Source organism: Diabrotica undecimpunctata, chromosome 4 (genome assembly GCF_040954645.1).
Source record: "Diabrotica undecimpunctata isolate CICGRU chromosome 4, icDiaUnde3, whole genome shotgun sequence".
NCBI lineage: Eukaryota > Metazoa > Arthropoda > Insecta > Coleoptera > Chrysomelidae > Diabrotica > Diabrotica undecimpunctata.
Window position 1 is genome coordinate 114,234,158 of NC_092806.1, and position 17,852 is coordinate 114,252,009.

Consider the following 17,852-nt stretch of genomic DNA (forward strand, 5'->3'; position numbering starts at 1 on the left):
GCTCCTTATACAGGGATGAGCGCCTTAAGAACCGGCAAAATAACGCAAAAGATAGAAAACAATACGTTGTGAAATAAAAAGAGATGAAAGTAGTAGAGGTGAGAAATTATCGATATAAACCTATAATTTACTTTACATTACATTAGAATTATCGAAAATTTCCCACCTTTAGACGTTAGCTTATGAGCTGGTTGACTTCAGTCATAGTAATACGTATCACGTAATGTAAGTAAAAACAGTTTAAATTTTTTTATCCAAAATTAAAGTATTGATCAATAATAAACTGTGATTTGAGACGTCGCATACACTCTTTTCAGTACAGAATTATGATAGTTTGTTATTCTGTATTCGTCAACACAGAATTAATTATCAAATTAATACTAATTAAACTGTTTACTTACATTTACTTTATTCCCTTCAATCAGTTTTTACTTTATGCGAAATTTAAAAAATATTAATGTTCGACGTCATACTTGTAATAATATTATGACTGAAGTCAACTAGCTCATAAGCTAACGTCTAAAGGTGGGGAACTATCGATAGTCCTAATATAATGTAATGTAAATTAGAGGTTTCTATCGATAATTTCCCACCTCTACTACTTTCATCTCTTTTTATTTCACAACGTATTATGTTTGCTATCTTTTGCGTTATTTTGCCGGTTCTTAAGGCACTCATCACTGTATATGGTATTGTTGTCATCTTTGAATCCCTTCTTGTGAGTATTTCTAGATTGCTTGTGGTGTTTTGTTGTTTCCTTGCTTGTTTTGTGGAATTCCATGTTTATAAATGACATTTAGTAGTCATTGTTTGTTAGAACCTATGTAAGCAGGTTTTAAGAGCTCTATCATATAACGATTTGATAATTCCTTTTTGGTGTTTACGTTGTGAATTGGGTGCTCATTTAAAAATTTGTTGGTGAGAGTTGATTTTCTGTAAACTTTGGTTGCATATCCTGTATCCTCTCTTGTGATTAACACATTCAGTGAAAGTGAATTGTTTTCTTTTTCCATGAAGAATTTGGCTGATTCTTCTTTGTTGTTGATGTCTATCAGGAATTTATTCAATGCTTCTGATCCGTAAGACCAAATGGAGAACACATCATCTACATATCTCCACCATAATGTGGGTTGTTTGGCTTGTTTGTGTACAATGTTTTTTTTAACAAAACATTGCTGCTTGAAAAGTATTATTCACGGATTACCTCACTAGTCTCAATCGATATGACAGCTCTATCGGAAACCTATACGACACTCAAAGAAGCCTAAAATTCAAGTATCCCCAATCCGCAACGAAATCACAATTCGCAGTGGGTCAGAAATGATGAAGAAAAAGCTTGACTATTTGCAGAACATCTATATTGCCATAGTATTCACGCATAACAATGCTATACCAAATGATGAAGTAACAAGAGAATTATCCCAAATTCCCATAAATATTTCATACATAAAACATGATCAGTTAAAGAAGTACAAGAAAAATAAAGTACTTAAATTTTAGAAAAGCACTAGCGTGGACAATGTAACCAAAACTTGTAAAGGAATTGCCAATAGAGGAAATAGCTTGGATTACATACATATTTAATCCTATCCTAAGACTCAAATACTGGCCTAAAATACTGAAACTAGCAGAAATCATACTCATATTGGAACCGACCAAATAAGTTTAGTACCTGTTATCTCCAAAATACTTTGAAGACTGCTGCTACAAAAAATAAATTCTGATTCATCCTGATATTCAAGAAAGTATATCAACTCACCAGTTTGACTTGAGAGAAAAACACTTTTTTACACACAAAAACACAACAAAGCTTTGCACCACTGTATTTATAGATGTCAGTCAAGCCTTTGACAAGGTGTAGCACACAGGATTATTATTCAAGATAAGAAGTATCTTCCCATCACTTATTTCAAATTATAAGATCCCATCATAGTGAGAAATAGTTTAGAGCAAAATTCAATGAACCTACATCAAGTTTTCCCATCAAATTAGGTGTGCTACCAGGAAGTGTTATTGGCTCACTCCTGTATGTATTGTGCATAACAGACCTCCCTATTAGTAGAGAAACTAAAATAAGTACATTTACCAATGACATTGTTATCTTTGCAAGAGTCGTAAACCCAGTGAGAGCTTCCACACTTCTTTAAAGTCACTTGGATCAAATACAAATATGGCTACAAAAATGGAAACTCAAAACTATAACGAAATCTGTGCAAGTTAACTTTATTCCGAGGAAGCACCAGTGCCCACCAGTGTACCTAAACAACATACATGTACCACACTCCACAAACACGAAATATTCAGGAATTCACCTAGTTACAGAACTAATCTGGAAAGAACACATATAACCAAAAAACGCAAAGAAATTGATTTAAAAGTAAAAAAGATATTTACTGGCTAATCAGTAGAAAGTCGAAAGTATAATTAGAAAGCAAAACGAAGATTTAAAAACATATTATGTTAAAACCATCATTCAAAGACAAAGCACAAAACGCCATAATAAAATAGAAACCCACATAAATTTTCATAACGCACTAGTTACTAACTTTCATAACTAGTTCACGCACTACTACAGGCTCATACTAGAACACTGAAAAGAAATTGACCAGCAGACCTACAAAATGGTTGAAGAGGACTTGTCGATGGAGAAGAGCTGCTCACATCTAACAGTGATGTGCTCTAAAATCAACACTTTAGCTTATAATGACATTGTCTGACTGCTAATTTAAGTATAAACTAAAACAACCATGTTGAATGATCTGGAAAAGTCAGTGATTCCAAGATACTGAATAGGAAATCCAAAATTTTTTAGACTCATAAACTTAATCTTAAAAAAGTGGTGTTAAAAAAACTGTACTAATATTTTCAAACTGTTAAGGAATTAGAAATAGGAGCACAAGTTTAAAAGTCTGGAAACTGACCAGTTATAAATGAAGAATGTTCATGCGAGAATAAAGCTTTAACTCGTGTGGACTGGGAGTAAGGCCTTCAGAGCTAGGAGCCTTATTAGTGTTCAATGCCACAAGTTTTTCATAAATTGGAAACACATACTAAATGTTTCATGTATGTACTTAGGTGCGTAACAATGACTTCAAGAATATAGAAGAAAAAATTGGGCAAACATGCTCACAATATCAATAGTTTCAAACCAAATTCCATTAAGGATATGGGGACTTGTGGACTAAAATTGTCCTTCCTCTTGCTATACACAAAATTCCAAAAAGGTTTCATATTGGTCTGTTAAAAGATATTTCAGTAGATTTAACAAAGAACAGACGCAGTTATCCGGAGTGTCAATACAAGATAAACAATGCATATTTGAGTTTTGGGGTTATATGTATAAAGTAAATTCAATTGGATCTTATACATGAATTGAGCTGTTAATGATCTTATTTTTAAAAAGAAGGAAAAAGTAAAATAGAACTTAAAACAGTTTTATTGTTTTGAAAATATAGTAAATATTATTATAAAAATTGTAGTCTTGTAAACAATAACATAACATCTGAAAAATATATACATATTGAATATAAAACAAAATATTCGTAGTAAATATTCTATATGACAGATTTTACTGCATTATAACGAGGTGGACACCAATATATTGAGATGTAGGGGTAGGCAAACTCTGAATGGACAAAAATGACAACATAATTCTTGGAGATAGTTTTATATATCTAATTAAAATTTTACTTGATTTTAACAAATAAGCTTAAGATTAAGCACGAGATTGTGTATGATTCTTAAAACTTTTAACAAAGCATAAAAAGGTGCACTATACCATAATGATCTTAAACATTTTTGAGAGTATCTTGAAGAGTATACTATAAGTAAAAACATGAAGCTTAATAAAATCATAGAATAGTAATTTTATATTCGACACATATTTAGCTTTTAACATATTCATTTAATCATGTAAATTAGTCTCTCACTTATTCTGCCACACAAAATTCGCCCGACATCGGATTAGAGTTAATATGCAAAAAAAATAGTATTATTGATGTTACATATGTATTTATATATATTTATTCCCTATAATATTAAATTTATAGTCAGAATATTGGTAAATAATTATGTAGAAGTTCAAATTGCTCCGTCTTTATAAAAATATAGTAATTTCTCAAGAAAAATCTATATGTTAGTATCAAGTAGGTTTATTAAGTATTATTAAGTCCTCCTTTAGCAAACAGTCTTGGCATTGACTCCACTAGTTTAAAGTTCATGTTCTTGACTTTATCATCGTGGAATCACACATGTATAGCACTTGTTATCATTTTTTGCTTTGTAGTGCAATCATCTTAGTTAAACGATTCTTAAGAAGATGCCAAAAGTTCTCAATGGGATTTAAGTCTGGTGAATTATCAGGCCAATCAAGCACTTTTACTTTATTGTCCCGTATACAAGTTTGGCCCAATTTCTAATTGTAACAAGGAGCCAAGTTATGTTGAAATGTTCTGTCAAATGTTTTCAAGAACTGAAAAATCCTTCTGCGTAATATTTCAATGTATTTGGCAGAATTCATCATGCCTTTAATAGAAACTAAGCTTTCAGTGTCATTTGTTGTGAAAAAAACCCAAAATATCTGTTTAGAAGGGTATTTTACAGTCTGTCAGATATGATCTCGTCGCAGAGGTTCACCTTCACTTTATCTAACAAAACTTGATTTATATCCCTGCACAAATAAAACCATGGGACATATGTTTTCTTTTTCACAATAAGATTTTAAAGATGGTTCTCTTACGAGTCTATGGGTTTTAAACAAATGGGACAAGAAAAAATGACTATTTGCTGATCCAATTCATAATATTTCAGCATTGTAACTTTTTTAACGCGATTTTCTAATATAGTTAAACAATACAAATGTTCCTACTATATGGTTTTTAATTAAAATGAAAACGACGTCAGTTTTAAATCAGTAAAAAATAATTAAACAATTAACCTACTGAGCCCCCGTCTATTACAATCCAAGGGATAAAGGAAATTATACATATTGTCCAAAAAGTGGTATTCCAAAACAATAGTATTTTGTAAGCTCCCAAACAAAGAAATTATCAAAAACGAAATATATTAAGAATCAACAATGTTGCCACATTTAAGGTTCTGACGTCATTCTCAAATTATAACTGAAAACCTATAGCAATCTCAGTATAAAACGAATTATGAATTTATTATGAAACAAGTATTATGGTTATGATACTACAGTAGTGTTTTAGGAAATATTGTACACATTCTTTTAGTTATTTATAACATATAACACGAATTTTTTCTTAACACCATTTTCCAACAGAAAAATGGATAGTAAAGATACTTATGATAATGTAAACATATATTTCCACATCAAATCTATATCAGTATAAATATTAACAACAAAAAGGGATGAAAAAGTCATGTCTTGAATCAATATTTATATATCGTTATAAGATATTAGAAATAATGATAATAAATGCTAAAAAGATTAAAACTGTTTAAATTGTTGGAAGACTGTTTAATATAATTCTTGAGCAATTTAAAATACTAACTACATGCAGACATAATAAAATTAATACATTTTTGTATATCAAATTGTACTCTTCAATGGTAATAAATATATTATTAAAAATTAGTTCACATTATCACAGTATTTAAAACAAGAGTGGCCACTCTACTTAAACGATTCCATCTTACACTCAAACCAAGTTTTAATAATAGAATAAGTACTAAACATCTAGATAGTAAATATAAAAATGTTACAATACCGGGCCCTGGTCCAGGCATGTGTTGCATTGGTGGCGGCGGTCCTCCTCCTTGTTGAAAGAATGCGGGATTTACGTGTGGAGCCGGTCCTTGCGGTTGAGGCGCTCCGGGTGGTCCCATTTGGGGTGGACCTCTCGGACCCATGTTAGGTCCTTGCATGTGCGGCGGGCCTTGAGGATAGCCTTGTTGCATTGGTGGTCGATTCCATTCTGGACGCATCTGTGGTGGACCTTGTGGCGGCATTCCTCTTGGAGGACCTTGCTGAGGTGGCCCCTGCTTTAATAGGTTTCTTATTGAAAGAGGTAGAATATACATGTGTATATTGGTATTTACATTAAATTCGAACCCAAATATATATATATATATATATATATATATATATATATATATAATATATGTATGGTGAATACAGGAGTGGTCTTGCATCCATATGCAAGTGTTGTACCATGTGTTATGAACATTATGCAACACTTTAGTACACTTAATTTTGAAAAAAATGTTCCCTTGCATGTAACACACCTTAAAGGACTAAAAATGTAATAACTTTCCAGTTTTCTACACAAGAAAGGCAAAATCGTTATCTGGAATGTTGAATGTCTCTATCTAGCATGCAAGTGACAAGTGTAACAAATGTACAAGGAATTGAAATTATATGCAGTTGTTGAAATATTTTATTTATTAATATGCCAAAGACATGATATACAATCACTATTTTTCATTTGCTCATATCATTCACTGATTGATTCCTAAATATTGGGATATATGTGATATGTAATTGGTTGCTTTTGTTGTCAGCACTGGAAAACAATATATTAAATTTTGAATACTGTAGAGCAAGTTAATGAACACTGTAGTCATTATCACTTGTCTAATTTTAATAAATATATTGTGCATGGTAGATTGCCATCGGTAGTTATTGAAACTTGTTCATTGATATTTTTAGTCTTGAAACTTCAATTTTTATTTATATACCAAAGCTATGACATTTCTCCTATATTTACATTCAATTTAAATAATTACCTAGCATTAATAACACCAGTTTCAGTAGTTTATGGTTTATATTTATGATTTAACAACCAAATAGTCTTTTTTTTTCGCATCAACAAAAATGAAGGAAAAGACAAGGGAACAACCTACATATAGACAAAGTACCACAAATGTTTTTATTTGTTTTATTCAATACTTAAATCTTTCTGTCTGGTATAACTTTTTGTTTCATTCAAATTCTTAGTGGTACAATTAATAATATGTGTTCTGTAAGGTTTCCTAACACAGGGGATTGATAACGGGGGAATTAACTTAATTGAAACATTTCTACAATGCAATTGTTCTGCCATTGTAATTGCGACAAAAGTAGCAATCTTTTTTAGTTTCCTTAATTGTTTACAATTTGTTTGGTCCTCATTTTATTTCACAAAGTTTGTTGAATCCAAGAAAAATTTTCTTTGTTAAAAGCAGTTTTGTTTTTATATCAACTAACCAATTAATTAGTTAAAAAACTTCTGATGCATAATGATGGTATATATTTATAATAAAATTCAAATTATCCAAAAGGATTAAAAATTTCAGAATGTTTTAGTCTTATTAGACCTTCATCAGTGAAAACATCTTAATAGTAATTGAAACTAGCCACATAGCAAAGACTAATAACCTTTATAGTACAAGATCCCACTGCAGGATCACTAGGTTCATAACATAGTTCATTAAATTAACATTTTTTCATACACTTAAAAATAGGAGAATACATTGATAATAGGTTTTTTCCCTTCTTTGTGATAACTGCGGAAACTGAACCCATTTGACAATTGATAATAGGTTGCCAGTCAAAAAGTGGTCGCAGATATTTTAAATTCAATTAATAGTAATTAGTTTATTTACAAATATTCATTCATTTATTTTTTTAGATAAAATACGCTGCTCATGAAGTAAATGCATGTTTTTTTATATCAAATTAAAGCTAATTTTTTTTTTCAATATGATGATAATAAGGTTGCCTGAGAAATAATGGTCGAAAATTTGGGTTTCTAGCTGTTAAAATGCGAGGTATTAGACATAAAGTAAAATAAGGGTTAGGGTGCAATGACACTGGTTTGACAAGTGATAATGGGTCTATTGAATAAAAATAAGTGTTACCTTAGAAGTAGTAACTTTTAAACAAAAGCTAATACTTAAGGATAAGATATTACTTATTTATATTTGAATACAAGTCAGTTTTCCCTGAAAAGGTTATACTGGAAAAACATTCTGAAATTTAAGTATACACTTGCAAGTGTTAAATTATGCTTGTAAATATTTAAAATATATTTATATAACAAACTGTCATTCCCTAAAGTTTGTTGCATCTATTTAATAAAATAATACAAATATCAATTATTCAAAAGAACTAAAAACTGACACGTTGAACCTCTGTAACTCAGAAATAATTGATTTGAGTCTTGGCGCAATGATAACTTTTGATCACCATGATCAAAGCTGCAAAGTTTCAGCCAATTTAACTGAAACCTCTTTTACATAACTCATTTACTATTTTTCTTTCTTTCGTTATTGATTTATTTACATTACTTAACCATTCAAGTTTTAAAATTTATTTACAGTAGTTATACATAATTACATTTTTGATGTTATCTTTCAAAATATGAATTAAACATGTCTTGTTTTCCATATTATTGAAAAAAGACATTTTGAAAATGTGATTGTTTTCTTTAAATGAAAAATTCTATTGACTAATGTATTCTTAAATAGTTGACATTTTAAAAATTCCTCAAATTTACTATTCTGACTTTTAGCAATGCTGTGGAGTTCTCAGTTCCGATGTCAAAAATCTTGAATGACCTAACCTCAAATGTTATACTGAAAAAGCATATATTTTAATTCCACCTTGCTCTGAACAAAATTTACTGTACTACAAATATTACCACTTTATATCATATATTGGCCTATATGAAGTAAACATCAAGAGACCAAACAGAAAAATATATGTATTTAAATTGATCATTCAAATAGTATGATTTAGTAAAACCCTATTATTTATATTGTTTCTAATTTATATTAAATACCTCCTCCAAATGATTCACATGGATTCACACATGTATTCATGACTAGAACAATTATTTATCCTGAATATTATTATCTACAGTAAATTCATGAGTATTATAATAGCATATTAGAAATGCGGTTTCTTTAAAAAATATATAACTACAAACTTGGTATGTAACTTACAAGAAATCCACAATATTTTATTTTAAACGGCAGTAATATCTTAGTAATGTTCAAAAATGTTAATTTTGTTTTGTGCTTTACCTGTACAGTAGAAAAATACCAAATACAAACAAATTTTAAATAAAATTAAATCAACATTGTGAAGTTGATAATATTAAGGTATCTACTTACTAGACTTGAAACTTATAGAGAACTCATACTAGGAACAAAGCATGCCAACGAACTTAATTTTTGTAAGACTGAGTTAGCATTCGCAACATCCTATTTCAAACTGAAATAGACTAGGCAATATGTGACTTATGGTATCAGTCAGAATATTTTACAAGTGATACAATCATGTATGCATGATGTGATAATGGTAGTAAGCCTGAGTTTGTCTACAACATGAAAACTCATTTATCCAGTATTTGATTTATATTTGAGGAACTCAGTTTTGACAATGATTTGACATATATCCAGCAAACCAATTGATGGCGGATTTCATGGGAACCTGTTCAGTTTTTTTATGTACCTGTAGTTTAGGATAATTGCTACTTCTCCTGTAAAGATTCTGGTCATGTTAAATCTTCCATAAAAAAGACATTGATCAATAACACAAACGATTTTATACAAATAAATTACAGGTGCTTGAATGGATCAAATGACAGTGACAATTCACATATGATGGATTGGATATTGTCCTGGTATGTTCCTGTTAATAGTTAAGTTAAATAAGTGGAAACATTAAAGCATATAAATCCTTAAATAATGCATGATAAACTATTTTATAATAATTATGATCAAGAAAATACTTTGAAAGCGTTTGAAAAATTTAGCAAAAACATTTGGTTAGATATTTTAGAACTAATTAATATTTAGAAATTTTCTACTTCTACACATTTTATTTAGACAATATTATATATTGTTACACTATTATTCTTTTGATTTTCATCTCTTTAAAGTCTATAAAAATATATTGAAAATTTTTTCAAAAATGTGTTCATGTGTATCCAGATAAAAAGCAAAAACTATGTTTTAAGCAAATATATGGTCATAATTAACTATTATAATGAATATATATACCTATATTATATCACAAGTAACATATGGGTTGAGTAGGCATGAACACAGATAAGATATGAATCTTAGAGCTGCAGATTGGATACTTAGGTCTAAAATTAATACTAGTCAACCTTAGACCTATACAAATCAGATCCTGATTGGTCATATATTACTTCTAAAGAAAATACTTTGCATTTTAATTGGTATAATTATTGAATGGGATAATGCAAAGTATTAAAAGACTATGCAAAGATTTAATTTCTGATCTGGAATTTGTAATCAGACAATCCAAGCATCTTGGATATATCTAATGGAGTCAATCAGTAGATAATTTTCTGAAAGTTTTGTACCTTGTGGTTGATAAAGTATTCCTGGATAAGAAATATTTTTCAAATGATTCCACTAAGATAGCTATGGATATGAACATAATGAGATAAATCCAATTTCATTTTAAAACCCATGAATATAATTATATATTATAAGTAGAGTAATTACATAAAATTTCATATCATATAATAAATGTATTTACAATTTGATAACTTAGAACTACAGGGTTCCAACATTTTTATAAAATTAAGGATTTTTACAAAAAAATTCATTAAGAGAATTCCATGTAAGTACTACAAATTATCCTCTAACTTTACTCTTATTTTAGCTCTGAATAGCAACTAATAGTCAAAAAATAAATATAAAAGAGTTTACAAAACACATTCTAGTTTTATACTATGTGACTTCGCATTCAACTTTCTGAAAACCATTGTTTTTCTACTCAAAACACTGTACTTCTCAGTTAGCAAATTATATTTCCACTTTGGTTTTAATAAAAATAACCCTACTCACTACATAATTTCACTTACCAAAAGGGAAAACTCATTAACAGTTATTAACAAAGTTGGGATCCTTAATCACAATAATTAAAGAATGTCCCGTAATAAAAGTGGGAAAAATGTTATTTTTTTATATAAGAATATAAGTATCAAAGGTTGACAATGTAGTTATACATCTTTGTAAGAACATTAAAGAATATGTAAGCACCAAAAATAGCAAAATTAAAATGTTTAAGATGTAGAAGTACCAAAGTAAAACAAAAATCATAATATAAACAAAAATCAAGATATTTACATAGAATGAACAAATTCTTTTTCATTCAATTTAAGCCTGTACAACAATTAATTCATCAAAAAATAAATATACTTTTCAATGTTTTAAAAACAGAAGAAATAAGAAGAGATAAAAAAGCAACAAGAAATGTTTCTCATTTTTATTCATAGAATATTTATAAAACCTACCTAGCAACTTTTGTAATAAAATGTATTATTTTTATTACAGATTCTCAAACTATAATTAAAACATAAAAATAAGAATCTATACAGGGTTGGCCACTCAAAAGTCCACCCTGATGTTTGGCAATATTCATTAGATTTTGTGAAAATCCTTATAACAGGTTTATTCTTATTCAAATGGGGTCATGTTTTAAAGATATAAGAGATCTGTAATTTGTCAACCTCTTCCCTTCCAGTAGCACAAATACTTTTATACCAAAAATTTTAAATGGGGAATAGAAAATGTGTGACACATCATCAGAACTCTGTTCTTGTCAAAAAGTATCCAGATTATTGACACCTCTTAAAAGCTAAATGTAACGCCTATGTTTTGCTAGCGTTAATGATAAATGCCCTCAGCCACATACAAAATTACATTGGAAGAAATTGGTGAAAAGGTTAATTATTTGAATTGTTGTTGGTAGCGTTTAACAGCGATATTAACTAAGTATTTTTAAATTCGTTTGAAATGGCCTATTCTAAGTATCACTAAATGCATTGAAATTATAACCAAATATTTTGAAAATGAAAAGTGCACACAAACACGAAATTATTTAATAAGCTATCTATGAAAACTATGTAGTTAAAAAATTTCATGGGACAGTATCAGCAGCTGATAAAGAAAGATAGTGTTGCATGTTAGGACTGAAGCAGCAGAAGTAGCAACTTTAGATCATGTTAATTTAGAACCTACTTCAACTTCTAAAAAAATAAGTTAAACCACCTCTATAAGTTATTCACAAGAATAATAACAAATAGAATGGAAACAAAATTAGATTTTTATCAACCAAGGGACAGGCTAGTTTAGGAAAAATTTTGGCACCAACAACCATCTCCACTGCATAAAAGATAAAATAACATATCTATATATAAATGATGTTCCCTTACAAATCAATCTGTTTAAGTCAATCTACACAAAATTCAATGAATGTTGATAAATCACCAATATATACCCTAGCTAACCTGCCAATATAAAAACAAACACTACTCAAATAGCTTAAAGTCAAATTACTTTATTTAGGTGAACTTTCAATGCTGTTTCATACATACCAGTTTTGAAAAAGGGATTCATAAAATTTTTGGACACTTCACCTGTGCAGTTTTGTGTTATTTGAATAATATCATACAAACAGGAAAAAATAAAAACTAACTATCTTCTGATTTGAAAACTGAAATATTAAATTTATTTTATTTTTCCTAATTTGTTGGTATCATTCTCATAAAATTGTATCAGTAATTAAAATAACAGTTTACATACAATATTTACAACATAATAAATATAAAAATCATTTTATAATATTGTACCTGAGCTTTTTTATATCAAAGTACTATTTAAATAAGTAAATGTATGCACTAAGTTAAAAATATATTTTTTATTAAAATCTTAATTTTTTGATGACAGTAAGAATATTTTAGAAGCCATATTTAATGTTAACATTGCTTATAGCACTGTATAATTAACCATGTATAATTTATATTGCCTATTGTATAATTGCCTATTCTAACAAGATGAATATTCTCAATCCACAAACATGTTTAAGCTATGGATAGTATATTAAATCTATTAACTTTTTTGATATTGCACCATAAACATTTGGTTCAATTATATTTTACAACCATCAATCACCACTTTCAATCAGATTTTGTATTATATACAGGTTGATTGATTAGTGCGAAGAGTCTCAGTAGATCTGTTATAGTACAAGATATAAAGAAAGTTATTTACAAAAATAATAGATAGTTTTGAACTTATTTTTAAATTAGTTACCATCTTACAGGGTGTTTCATAATGGTGTACAGCTGTCAAAGATATATATTTTTAAACATAACACCTTGTATTTTTATTCTAAATTTGAAATGTACTTTACTTCATCATCACAACAATACAAAGTTCTAACCTGTTGTACTGGGTATTTAAAAAGTTATAACCAATATTCCACGAAAATCATTTTAAGTTCAATGCCCTGAATAATTACAAAGGAGTATGGAAACAACCATACTTTTTGAATAATTGTCAAAAATTATAAAAATAATTAATATTAAAACATTCTTTAAATCAAATACAGGGTAAATCAAAAGCAAGTATATTATTTTCTTTGTGATTTTAAATGGACCACACTTCAATTTGTATGATGCATTCTCTATGTCTAAAGATACTATTGCTTGAAATATTTTAAGCAGGTATTAAAACTTTTAACAAATTTTGAGTTGCCCATGATTGATTAAAGTTTTTTATTGTTTATTAATTCAGTATTGACATTAACATTATTTTTAAAAATAGATGTTGATTGAGTCATCAAGAATTTATTATTACTACAAGCAATGGAAATGCAATAAACATGGACTATTATTAGCTAGAATTTATCAAGAATGTTCAGCTGATGTGCAGTAACCTAGAAAAGATATCTGTGAAAAATTGGAACGATCAGTTTAACCACTATGATTCAGTGAGATGAAAAACATGAATGAATAAAAACTAATCTGACAGAGGAAAACAAAATGAATGTGTTGATGACAGTTACCGAAAACCCAAGCGAAATTATAAGGAGTATTTCCAAAAAACTCAGTTACTACTCTATTCAAACAAATTCTATCAAAAAACAATTTAGACCCTTACCATGTTTAAATAAACCCAGAATTAAATAATGAGATTATCATGTATTTAGCGAATAGGTCTAGCGAATGAGATTTTTTTATTGTGTCCTATTTTTAGATGACAAATTCCATCCAAACAGTTCTCTTAATAGGCATAAAGTTCGCTATTATTCAACAATTAATCCATACCACATCGTAACATATAGTCAAACAAAATGTGTGACTAAATGAGTGGGGAGGTACTGTCAGTATCAAAGTAGTAGGATGTTTTTTAAGTTAACTGAAATAGTGGCATTTCATTGCGACACAGTTACTAATATTATTAGAAGAGGATCCACTTAATATATGTGAACAAATGTGGTTTTTACATTATTCATGGACCATTTTATATGGTTTCATAAGAATTAGTATGTGGGTGAACTTAATGATCAGTTAGTGAAAGATTGGGGTTTTTGGGATATGTTAAGAATAAAGTGCATAAAACACCTCCAACAATAAGGAATGATATCAAAGATATAATCTGAATTCCATTTCAAAATATTTTACAAGTGCTTCTTAACGTAATCAACTCTTTCAATGACTGCTTTCAAGCACACATAAATGTTTTGGGAGTTTATTTTGAACACTATGTAAATAAGTTAAAATTATTATTTTTTATTTTTCTGCATTTGTTTTTTCAGTGTTCTGCTAAATTTTATTTGAAATAAATTGTTTTCTTTTCTTTACAGGTATTTGATTACTAAACCAACATACCATAATGGTAAACTGTCAGTTTTTGACAAATCAATCATGGCCAACTCACAATAATTATTGATAAAAGTTTAAATACCTACCTAATTAATACATTGAGATATAAAAATCGAAAATATCTAAAAATCTACAGAATTGAAAAAGAAAACGATGTACTTGCATTTTCACTTACACTGTATTTGATGTAATGAATATTATCATAATTAATCATTTTTATAATTTTTGACTATTATATAAAAACTATGACTGCCTGTTCCTATGCTTATTTTTAATTATACAGTATGTAATATTGGTTACAACTTTTTAAATACCCAGTATAACAGATTACAACTATATATTGCTGTGATGTATAAGTGAAGCAGATTTCACATTTAAAATAAAATTTTTAATGGGTGTTCCATTAAAAAATATAGCTTTGATTTGACACGCCATTATGAAACACAAATTTTGTAAATACCTTTTTTTGTTTCTTTTGCTATATTGAGTGAGCTTCCTCACACTAATCAATCATCCTGTGTATTAAGAATATAACATTGATTAAAAATAATAACATAAATTAACTGTGATGTATACATCAGTTACATATCTTCATATACGATATCTATACTAATTATTGTACATTTAATTTTATTGTTTAGGACTATAGTTATAATCAACATTGCTGTTGCATTGAACATATCTGTATCATGTAATATATCACTTGATTTCTAATTGGTTAAAACCAAGTTTGTCATTTTGTTTTTAGTAAATAAATAACTGGCCTTTAAGATACATCTAATATTTTTTAAATCGACAAAGTTCAATTAGAGTGTATTTGTACATAAAACAATATGTAGGATAATTAGAACAACGGCATAGATCTAATAGAAAAATCTTAGTTTATTAAACAAAAAACATTTGTAACAATTTTTTTTAGTTTTTGGATATGTGTATTATCAATATTTACAGCATACTCTTAGAAATGTTTGAGAATACATTTTCTGTTGCTTCTGAATTAAATAAATAAACACAAAAAAGGAAAGACATATACTTCAGAAAACTTACCATTGGTGGTCTTGGGGGCCCTGGTTGACCATGAGGTGGCCCCATGGGTCTCATTCCCATATTGGGCCCAGGACCATTAGGTCTAGGTCCATTCCATTGTGGATTACCTTGAAACCTAGGGGGTTGCTGGTTCATGTTTGGTGGTCCATTAAATCCAGGTGGACCTTGCATTCTTGGAGCACCTTGCATACCTGGGGGCATAGGACGCATGGAAGGGTTCATAGGCATTCTACCTCCATAATTCTGCATAGGACCTGAATGAACATTATTATTAGGATGGGGAGGACGTGAGTTAGAATTATTAGCAGGAGAAGGACGTGTTTTAGACTGACTTTCAAAATTACTAAGAGCTTGTTTTGTGGGAAGGGTAACAAGAGGAGTTTGGCCATTAATCTCCTTTTTAGATAGGAGTTCCAGGCAGAGTCTCATGCTTCCTTCAGATCCCAAAGATATGACACAGAATCCCTTGGATTGACCATTTGCTCTGTGTTCAAAAAACTTAACTTCATGGAAGTCTGTTACCCCTATATCATGCACTGCATTTTCTATATCTCTATCAGTTGTCCACTGAAAATAAATAACCAAATTTGTAAAAATTATCAAGTATTGCAATGCAATGAAGAATAATATATATATATATATATATATATATATATATATATATATATATATATTAAAGAAGAATTAAAGAAATTTAATCTTTGCAGATTAGTTAAATAGTAAACTCTTAAATATTGGGGAAATCTGCAAGAAATACTCTAATGTGTATCAATTGTTTCGCCGAACGTTTTCGCCAAAGAGAATTAATTTGGCTTCTTCAGGGCTGAAAGAGAATAAATTATAATTAGCTACCATATATTATCTATTAAAACATTATTGATCTTACCGTAACTTAGAATTGTAGAGTTAGAATATTAAAAAACTTTGCTAGTAACATAGTGGTGTTTTTTGTTACTATGTGCAAAAAAAGTTTTTTATAAGGATTGAAATGTATGGTAGCTTCGAACTTGACACGTAAAGGCTTACCCAAGGTTAATCGAAAAACCCAATGCAACTACATTTAAAAGGAGGTAATTCTTTGAAATGTCGGCAATAACTAAATTTTTGATTTTTAGATAGTTAAAAGTGAGGTTCTGTTTAAGCCAGAACGCAAGCGCTGACAACTTCATTATTAATTGGTATGAATCTTTATGTCGTTAAGGTTCATTGGTAAAAAACGAATGAATTTAAATCCCAGTAAAGGGAAATATTATTTTGATTTTCTTTATTTAATTATATTATATTGTTCATGTATTATTGAATCTTATTGAGACGTATCTAAGAAAAGCAAGGGAATGTTATATATTTTTTGTTAATGAAAATTAATTATAAAGGTATGTTAGTTGTTAATGGATATATCAGTCAAGTTAGTAATCTGTGATATAGTATTGTTCTTGGTATCTGATTTAAGTAACAGTCTTGATGTCACTCTTAACATTAATGGAGAAATCGTTAAGGAAAATATAAGACATTTCAATGAACTCTCTTTTAGATTTATTGTTCTCACGGTGGAGAATTGTGGTGTTAGTATAGTCCATGAGATGACCAGTGGAATGGACATGTTTGGCTAATGCACAACGGTCAGGGTGAAGTCGAGAATCACTTTTGTGTAGTGTAATACGTGATTTCAATAATTGAGATGTTTGACCGATGTAGAAATTGTTGCAAGAGAGACATGGAATGTTGTAGACAATATTACTAAGCCTATCTATGGGAGTCTTATCTTTTATCTTAGAATAAAGATTATTAATTGTTAGGGCTGATCTACAAGCTACATTAAGTTTAATGTTGTTATTATTACCAAAGCTATTTTCAACACTTTTCAGAATCCTTGTTAACCCCAGAGTGATATCTCTGAAATATGGTAATGAAAAATATTTGTTTATAGGAGTATCAGAGACTGGGTTCCCACTTAAGACATCAGGATCAGCATTGTTAGTCGCGAAGGAAGGTGAAATATCTTCGTCATGGATAGTATTAAACAAAATCTTATTAACTAATGGTGTTGGATAAGCGTTTGAAATAAAAAGTTTCTGTAGGATCTGTAGGTTTTTTGTATGAAATGAAGGATCTGATAGTTTTGTTACTCTATTTTTCATCTGTTTGATTAAG

At 29.1% G+C, this 17,852-nt stretch overlaps 1 protein-coding gene across 4 annotated transcripts in view; it reads right to left on the reverse strand.

Moving 5' to 3' along the window:
• Cpsf6 (cleavage and polyadenylation specificity factor subunit 6) overlaps positions 1 to 17,852 on the reverse strand; it is a 55,115-nt gene that overhangs the window by 25,958 nt on the left and 11,305 nt on the right. For 3 of the 4 annotated variants that reach the window (XM_072530036.1, XM_072530033.1, XM_072530035.1), the window contains exons 3-4: positions 15,702 to 16,268; positions 5,733 to 6,006 (exon numbers count right to left, since the gene is read on the reverse strand). In XM_072530036.1, the coding sequence (XP_072386137.1) occupies positions 5,733 to 6,006; positions 15,702 to 16,268 (841 nt within the window). The remainder of the gene's footprint in view (positions 1 to 5,732; positions 6,007 to 15,701; positions 16,269 to 17,852) is intronic. The other variant, XM_072530034.1, reaches the window with a different exon arrangement.